The 9,801-nt window shown below is 42.2% G+C and overlaps 1 protein-coding gene across 2 annotated transcripts; it reads right to left on the minus strand.

The window, feature by feature from the left end:
• Window positions 1-642: 642 nt before the first annotated feature.
• LOC136482947 (disease resistance protein Pik-2-like) lies at window positions 643-5,528 on the minus strand. Of its 2 annotated transcripts, XR_010765257.1 has the most exons (4): window positions 4,394-5,528; window positions 1,678-3,695; window positions 1,466-1,528; window positions 643-894 (listed from the first exon to the last, which is right to left on the minus strand). XR_010765257.1 is itself a non-coding variant. In XM_066480090.1 (3 exons), the coding sequence occupies exons 1-2, from the start codon at window positions 5,233-5,235 to the stop codon at window positions 1,682-1,684; spliced, it is 2,856 nt and encodes a 951-aa protein (XP_066336187.1). In that variant the 5' UTR covers window positions 5,236-5,528; the 3' UTR covers window positions 1,030-1,528; window positions 1,678-1,681. The 2 variants fall into 2 exon arrangements, 1 of the variants encoding a protein (XP_066336187.1); XM_066480090.1 differs by lacking the exon at window positions 643-894 and having other exon boundaries at window positions 1,030-1,528.
• Between the last annotated feature and the right edge of the window lie 4,273 nt (window positions 5,529-9,801).

Raw genomic sequence — 9,801 nt, forward strand, 5'->3', positions numbered from 1 at the left:
CGGTGGGGCTAGGGGGGCTCTAGCCCCCCTACCCATTCTGCGCACATGAAGCCCCCTTAAGCCCTGTCTTAAAATTTTATGCATATATGTATTAGGTAGAAGGGGCTAAGGTTAAGAGAAGATAAAAAATCCTCTATTTTTTTGTTTCAGCCCCTCCTAAATTTTTTTCTGGCTTCGTCACTGGGCACTAGGAACGGTCCAGTGACTATACCTACGTCCGCTGTATAACGGATTCAATGAAAAATCGGTATCTGCTTAAATACGTTTGGTAGTTTCATGCATACATGTCGGCATAAAGTTATTTGCTTATTAGAACTCGCCCTTCCGAAACAAAAATGTAATTCATACATCAACATAGATGTCGGCACGCATGTATTTGCTTATTGGAAATGCGACGGTCCATTCTACGTAGTCAGGACTCGGGAATCATAAAGTTATTTGTTTGACGGAAATTAGGTTAACACAATTTCAAAATCCGTGGACTCCCAAAAACTCAGAAGCATGCAGATTCAGCATCCCAGCGGGCAAATGCGTCGTGTGGAAACCAGGCAGCGGCAATGCAAAAAGGAAATACATAGAGCCTCCTCAAACTTTCGCACAACGTAAATATAAATACGTTCCAAGCTTATTAGAATGTACGAACCACAGAAAGGTCCAGAAATTAAATAAATTATACAAGCCACGAGTTCAGCAAAAAGAAAAATGTTGCAGCAGGTTCTAATAGCAGCAGATTACATTGAAAATTTGATACAGCATATTTTATTGATTCGAATAGAGAATAGCTCGGGGGAACATAAGAGCCGAAACCGTCTGGCTCACAGTCAAGTGAAGTTGTGTCTTGTGGCGATGGGCTCTGTTGCAGTCTTACAAGCATTGAAGCCAACTCCATTTGAGCTGCACCACGGTTCATGCAGAAACTTGGATCAGAAACATCAATAATTCTACTTAATCTTTGTTCACATAGTATGCTTACAACCATAATTCCTAGTGAAGAATCATAGAAGTAAAGATGTGTCATAGACTCTCACGTGACAGATTATAAACAAGTGACTTATGTACAAATCAAACGAAGGAACCAACCATCGAGGCAGCACAGTACATGTTATATCGATATAGGACATAGGAGACTGGAAAACAGAGTATCGACTGGTGGCCAGAAACAGAGTCGGTGCAGCCAGTGACTGAAAAAAACTACGTCCGTTATGTAATGGATTCAATGATGGAAAATCAGTATGTGCTAAAACAGGTTTGGTAGTTTCATACATCAGCATAGATGTTCGCATAATGGAAATGCGACGGTGCTATACCAGATATGTCTCTCTCAGGAATCACAAAGTTATTTGTTTGACGGAAAGTGGGCTAACATATTTTCAAAATCTGTGCAGTCGAATGGCTGACACGCACGAGCAGCAACAGTGACACCATCGGCTAGGATAGGACAGAATAGGGTGGAGAGAGTACTTACATACACTGTACGCATGCAGATCCAAATTCGTATCTCCACAAGTCACATTATTATTGTCTCCCCCTGAAAATTCGGATAAAGCTAATAATTAATTGAGTAGAGACAAGCAAGTGCTGTATATATATAATATATGCCAAAATGGAGACAGAACTGTAACAAGAAACAAATAATGAGATATTAATTTGATCGGAACTACAAAATTCTCGTCGTACCTGATTAATAATATGATCTAAGCATACGAAACGTGGGATGGTTGGGATGGACGTTGCATGCGTCTCTCAGTGCAGTGAACGCAGCATCCCTCACCGTAGCAGGCGTGTTATGAGAGAACATCCGCCCTCTGAGTTCCCGAAGGGAAGGCAGGTACTCCAAGCCAATATTCCAACAGTAGTCACTGTAGTTACCTTTTAGGGCCTGCCAAGGGACATTAAGCTTAAGCACTTCAAGATTTGACATCACGCTAGAGGGTACAACTTTTCTGGAGTCATTGCTTTTTCTAGAGGCAATGGGCATAGCATCCTCTCTATTCCACATATGGAATGAAACGCTAGTGTCCTCCTCGTCGGGCTGCTCAAACAGGACCATTGCATTGGTCTCAAAGTACCTCAACTTCTGGAAGAAGCAGCCATCACCAGCGTTAATATTACTTGCAGTGGACTCTGTTAAGAGTCTGAGATAACAGAGCGCCGGCAACCTAGCAAGGAGTTTCAGATCCTGCTCATCCATAGTAGTCACCGACAGCTCCAAGTGGGCCAGGTTGGGAAGACGTGTGGGATTAATGCATGACGGCAATTTAGACAATCTAATTGCATGCCATCCCAAATAATGGAGAGGCCGTGGGAGCACAAAGCCTGCTGGTTCCCACATGGCTGTATCCGCAAACCAAGGTGAACCGTACACACCTATATACTGGAGCGTTTGCATATTGCTTAGAGACTCCACAAAATCTCTCTGCATGCTCTCGTCCGCCCCTTGAGTGCGGAACACGAGCACCCTCAGTTCTCGCAGGCTGGCAAGCTCCTTGAAAAATCTCTTGGGCTTATCACTGCAACCATTCATTATTCTTAGCTCCTCCAGGGAAACCAACTTCCCAATCCCATCAGGTACCTTTTCGTCAGCACATAGCCGGAGCAGCTCTGTTAGGCGCACAATGCTTGCTGGCAATGTTCCCTGCACGTCGAGTGTTTGCAGTAACTTTAGATTCTGTAGTTGTATGGGGAGCTCAGGGCAACCAGCGCAGAATCTTATCCTAAGGTACCTCAAGTGAAGTAAATCACCAAGATGCTGAAGGTGGCAACCTTTCTCAAAGCTGCAGTGTACTATGTCCAGCACGCGCAAAAGTTTGAATCTCAAAAACTGGTCCCGGCTATCAATAAAACACTTGAATGCGGTATATGACCTCACTTTTGGCATCCTAGTGACCATTGTTTCAGAATTAATGTGCTTGGCTATTCTGTTTTGGTTGGCTAACCGACGGACACTGCTTGGTGCAGGTGTTGCTTCAACATTATCACCAAATATAGCAATAAAGTTTTCATCAGATGAAAGCATACGCATCAGATCAAGAACCATATCATGAACACGACAGTATTCTACTCTGCCATTCCACTCATACTCCACTGGCTGGATCAAGCTTCTATTAATGAGATCATTGAAGTATCTTTCTCCAAGCTCAAATAATCTTGTTCCCTGTTTCCCATCAATAAATCCTTCAGCTATCCACTTCCATATCAAAGATTCCTTTTCGATAAAATAATCTTCTGGATATGTACTTAGATATAGTAAGCTTGTCCTCAGATGTGGAGGCAGATCATAGTAGCTAAATGAAAGTATTGTCATAGTATCGTCAGCTTCCCTGTTATCTCTAGTATGAAAACCAATAGAGTTGTAGACCATTGACCATTCGCATTCTGGTTTACCAGCCAACAAACTAGCCATTGTGATGATTGCTAATGGTATACCAGCACATTTCTTTAGAATTTTCTGAGAAATGTCATCTGAATGGTTATCAAGGAACTTTCGATCTGCTCTAGATAACCTTGTATAAAATAATTTCATGGAGTCATCATAGGAAAGTTGTTTCAGCTTGTAAACCTCACCAGATGCTTCGGCAACATCAACATTTCGAGTAGTTGTGATTACTTTACTTCCATGATTATTCTCAACAAGTGCTAGTTCGATTGCTTCCCAGGTGCGTACCATCCATACATCATCAATAACAATAAAATACCTATCCACACCAAAGTGGAAGAACCATTGGTTAAAAAAGTTTGGAGCTTCTGCAGAAGCAAGAAATTTGCTAAGATTAAAGAAAGTCAGCATGACACATAAAACACAAGGTCGCGTTAGTAAAAATAAAACACATGACGGAAGTTACGTTGGTTAATGGTCAAAGATAATTTCCTTTGCGGTTCTAGTATTTTCCTTTGAATTTGTTTAGCACCCAAGGTAATTCGGGATTCTAGTAGTGATATTTATAGAAACTACATACCAAGTGGCGTATTTGAAGAAAACTTCCTATTTAAGGACACTTTACTACACAGAACTTACTCATGTATGGCCATGTTGCAAACATAGGCAACCCTAAAACGTTGTTTTTCCTATAATTTATAGTTTCAGAAGGAACACATTTTCAAAATCTAAGCTCGTAAAAATGTTTATGAATTTACTTAATTAAACTATGATGCTTAGAAGTGCTAATTGCATTGTCCTTTTTTATAGCTAGTGAAGTAGTCTAAAAGCTGCATACGTAAAAAAAGAGCACTCAGGGCATGGAGTGGAGAAAATCAATCTCAAGTAGTCTCGCATAAATGATGTGGAGATAGCATTTTTAGGATAACATACGACATAGTGTAGCATCGACTAACTGAGGAGCAATATCTTAAAAGCACAGGCTAAACACAATTTACAATTGGATGTCTGTGTTACCTCTTTTTCTTCAGGAATTCTCGGAGTTGGTGAATGAGGAGCTCAACGCCTCTCTCAGTGTTGTGAATGTCCTTATGGTTTTCACTGTCAAGATGAAAGAGAATATCCTTGAAAACTTTTACCAAGTCATGATCCCGACCGATTGAAACGAATGCCCCGCAGTCGTACTGCGACTTAAGCTTGTCATACACGGCTTTGGCAAGAGTGGTTTTACCCAATCCTCCAACTCCCACAACTGAAACCTTCTTCATCTTCTTATCGGAGACAACAAGATCTGGTTGGGATGTATTCAGCAAGGATATGAGCTCGTCGCTTGACTTGTCGACGCCAATAAGTTGTGTCACTTCTTTGTACATAGCTTTAAGGCGAGGATCAATAGTTGACGATGCTGCGAGTGGCTTGCACATAATCTCATCAAGTTTGTACCTCTGACGATTGTTGGCCACCACCTCGAGACGCTTTGTTATGTCCTTGATCTTTGCTGCAATATCACGGCGAGCCTTGGCCTTGCTGAACAGCTCACGCAGCTTCGTCATGGAAAGTTTGAGGCTGCTGGAGTCGGAGTTGTTCTTTCCACCGTCGACGCGAACGAGGAAGGTGTCGAGGACATCCTCCATGTCGTAGGATGCCTCCCTGACCTCGCGCGCCCACAACTTGACCTGCTCGTCGAGCTGGTCCCATGGCACATCAGAGACCTTGTGGAGGAAAGGGTAGATGCTGTCCAGCTCGCGGGAGAGCGACTCCACCTGCTTCCTCACACCCTTCTGGAGCTTGTACTCACCATGGAGCAGCTGAAGAAGCTTGGGGCCGAGGCTTCCCAGCGCCCCCGTCACCACACTCATGCTTCTTGATCTGTTGGTTGGTTCAGACCTTTGCGTAGCGATTTCGTAGTGCTACTGCAGTGGTGGCAAGGCTCTAGAGCCAGGCATGCTTCCTGGTGGCTGGGCGTAGAGAGCTCACACCTTCGCCGATCCACTCTCTAGACCAACCTTTGCTCACACTACCGAGTTAAAACTCATTGGCATCTGAGAGGCTGAGACTGCAGGTGTCTTTAGAGATGGCACTGATGAGTGATGAGCACAACATATGCTGCTCCGCCGTGAGTGGGGGCCGACGACTTGACTTGCTGGCCTGCGCGGACCTCTGCCCCTGTCCTCTATTATTGCCTTCAGTTTAGATCTGAGTGCAGGGGCATGCTGGGCCATGGCAAACTAGTATGTGCGTTTATACGCTTTTCTCAAGCTGATCCATCGCAGTGGATCTCGTTCACAGGAAAGCCAGTGCTGGGTGGCCCCTCCTAAATTTTAGTCGATGTCTCATCGAATGTTTGGACACATGCATAGAGTATTAAATATAGATTAATTATGAAATTAATTGCATAGTTTGCGACTAATTTGCGAGATGAATCTCTTAAGCCTAATTAGTCCATGATTTGATAATGTGATGCTACAGTAAACATGTGCTGATGACGGATTACTTAGGCTTAAAAAATCGTCTCATAGAGTACTGACGGATTATATAATTTGTTTTTTTATTAGTATCCGAACACCCCATGCAACATCCTCCCGACACACCTCCTAAATTTTAGTCACCGGATCCAAACACCACCTAAGTCGGATAGAACACTGTTTAGGAGGAGACTTCACCATCAGACTGAATAAATTCAGTCCTGTGAATGCTCATCACACATTCACATCGAAGTTTCTATCATCGTCAGCACTATGCCAACAATATTAAGCCCTGCACTGCAACTTGTGTTCCGCAGCATTTATATACTTGAATGAGCAGCCACTGCGCGCTGTCAGTAACTTTTTTAGTATGCACTTTCTCCAGCTGAAAGAAGTGCAGGTCTCATATTTTGATACGTGAAACAATTTCAAGTTTAACCAAATATATAAAAATACTATTTTTTATACCAAATAAGCGTCATTAGCTTAACCATGTCACCCAATACTCATCCGTAAACAGATTGCTCTAGCCTGGGTCGCACCCGCGCCTGGCTCATGGCCGACGGACCGTGCCCGCGTCCCGCGCCAGCATGTAGTGGCCGCGGCCGGATCTGTGACTCATCACACACACATGGGCACAACTCCACCATGTGTTCACAAGCCTGAAACGTCTTACCGTAGGGGGGGGGGGGGGGGGGGGGGAAGCAGGGTTGATAGCCTGCTATTGCTAGCAACTACGGCAACGAAGGGTTGCTCACCTGCACCAGACTACTAACACAAGGACGCCGCATGTGCTGTGGTGCCTACGCCGCATCCATGCCGCCACCCACCAGGTCCTCGACACCCACCTGCAGGTTCGCGCCGCCCGTCCCACCGCAGAACCAGATGGTCGCCGCACCGCCTGCCGCGGAGTCGGCAGCGGCCCGCGCCCTCGGCGGCGGCCAGCTGCGCGCTTTTCTTTTCGGTAAAACTATACCGTACTCGAGTGTTTCTCGAGCGGTGAGCACTCGATTTTCTACGGTACGATCCAGAACCGATCCAGCACGGACAACCGCCCACGCCTGTGCACGACGCGTGCTCCGGAGTCCCACGCGCGTCGCCCAGAGGTGCATGGTCTGGTCCGCCTCTACACCGACCTGTTGCAGGTGCATGCATGGCGTGCTATGGTGTGGTAGACTAGACCAGGGTCACCCGTTGCCATCAATCACCTCGCCCGCTGCATGAACCTATGCATGCATAACTATTTGTAGCGGATTACATCTATTTGGACCATACTTTGCTATTTTTGTTGGGGTGTAAATTTTGTATTCAATTGGTGTAAATTAATTGTTCATAAATGAGAATGGTAAGAATTCCTTGAACAGTTATCTAATCATTTTTTGGCCTTTTTTATTTTTTGTATGTTTTAATTGGTTTCCCTTTAAAAATTTTCCAATTTAACTTCCATAGAAATAATCCCGCTATTTCTTTGTTTGTTTAATATTTTTATATTATTTAGACAATTATTTTGATCCATTTAATCTAGATGCAATGATGATGAGAATCGAGTGTTGGATGGATTAAAAACACTTTGATTTTTTGTTCCGCTGTCAATCGGTGTTTTATGTGCCACCAGCACTCGGGTGTCACACGCACCTAGATCACCCGAGCGGTGGGTAGACATTCCCTTTCTTTTCGCCTTTGTGTCTGCTGCGTGGGCCAGTCCTTTTCCAGAAGCGCGCGAGTTCTATTTTTCGGCCGCGCATGCAGCACCCCTGACGGTGCCTGACCCTCTCCCTTCGGTATATAGCGAACGCAGGGGAACATCCAGCGCTTCTGACGGAAGGTTGAGGACCGAAGGGGAGTACTAATTGAATAACAAAAGTTATCTAATTGAATAAATAACAAAAGTTATATTTCTAAAAAAACTATGACTTACAATTTGGAATAAATGGACGGAGTATCATTCATGATAAAAAGGTGGTTTGACTAAGAAAAGAGTCGACTGAAGTCAGTCAGCCAACATAAGTCCAGGAAACACCGATTGAAGGAGACACCATGTGGAAATTGAGATCACGTTGCTGTACCTCCAGTTTGATATATGTGTATATATTTGTATTCTCACTGGTAGAGAAACGAGCTGTACTCCCGGTTCTTAACCCCCTTCAGTCCCGATTTTAGAACCGGGAGCACGAATCCAGGACTAAAGGGCCCCTCCTTTATTCCGGTTTCGCGCCCACCTTTAGTCCTGGTTGGTAATACCAACCGGTACTAAAGAAGTCTCTGGCCTGGCCACGTGGGCCATCCCTTTATTCCCGGTTGGTATTACCAACCGGGACTAAAGGTTTTTTTTTTGTTTCTATTTTCAATTGATGATTCGTTTTGGTTTTCGAATAGGTTTTCAAATACGCATTCTACGCTGCTAATAATATACGTATTCTACATGTTTATAATGTTCGAACATTTTGTACAAACTAAAGTATGAAACTAATGTATATATTAATTACATGCATATACATATATTGTATGTTATTTTATGTACATATAATATATATATATATATATATATATATATATATATATATATTACAAATAAAGCTTGCATTGTATATTCTATTATATCCTTGGGATAACAAATTCACTTCATCTGGTTTGGCTTCCATGTTTCGTTCACGTCATTGTAGAACTTGCCGGCGGGGTTTAGGACTTGGTCATTAAGAAATCCTTCTATGGTCTCTTGAATTGTTTTCAGTTGGTCACGTCGTATGACTTTTTCCTTCAACCATAGAGTCTTCAATAAAAGTTAAAGAAAAAGTATTAATATATATATATATATATATATATATATATATATATATATATATATATATATATATATATATGTGTGTGTGTGTGTGTGTGTTGGTCACGTGATTACTTATATATATATGAGCAATAAAAGAAATTGTAAATATATGAATATATTTATATAACGTACTTTGAGGTTCTCTTGAGAGTTCTTTTTGAGTACGCTATGATGAACCCACAAACATAGTATCCGCAGTAGTTGTTCCCCTGTTCTTGCCTCATAACCCACTTTTACGAGAAAAAAGATCCGGTGAATTGAAAGCATACATGGTGTTAATTGAATTATATATATATAAATGTAGCTCGTACTTACTTTGTGTGCGATTACATCCAGTGGCGCTTTGCAATGTTTCATGTGGTGTTCCTCAATGAAACTTTCCAAACACTGTGTCCAATAAAATAAAAAATTAATTTGGCCTTTAATAATTGTTGCAGTTAAGAGATCGGGGTATATATAGTTGCTAGAGAGACCAAATTACCCTTGGATAATATCTATCATGTCTTGGTACTCTGTTTGCTCTTTTCTTAACGAGTCTAAGATGCTCAACCGACTATTGGCCATATCGATGACCATCAATATCCAGTGATTGCTGCATATGTTTTTATATACAAATATGATCGACATTAACTAGAGTCAACATATGTATATATGGGAGATAGCTTAGCTAGTAAGCAAATAATTGAACAAATGTCCATATGATCGACATTAATTATTTAACACTCACCTGAAGTTGTAGGGGAATAGTGTGTCCTTGTTTTGTTGGTTCACTAAGAACCTCATGAGATTTTTCTCGAGTTTAGCTTTCCATCTAGGCGGGGGATCAGGGTGTTTGAATACGACATTTGGATCAACGAAACCAATATCATTATCATGTCTCTTTCTAAGTTCTGTCATCTCATATCTGCATATATAAAAATATAGTGTGAGGATATATAATTTATATATATACATGTAGCTTTATATATATACACTTTAATAGTAGAAAATAATCACACTTACAGACAATAGCAGCTAATGAGACTTTTATCGAGAGAGTCCAGTTGGCATAGTTGGTGTAATTCTCCAAACTCGACATATATAACGTCATCGCCATGGAAGTAATGTTGGTTTCTAATTCTGACAGAAACAAAGTT

The sequence above is a fragment of the Miscanthus floridulus genome, chromosome 9, assembly GCF_019320115.1.
Source record: "Miscanthus floridulus cultivar M001 chromosome 9, ASM1932011v1, whole genome shotgun sequence".
Taxonomy (NCBI): Eukaryota; Viridiplantae; Streptophyta; class Magnoliopsida; order Poales; family Poaceae; genus Miscanthus; species Miscanthus floridulus.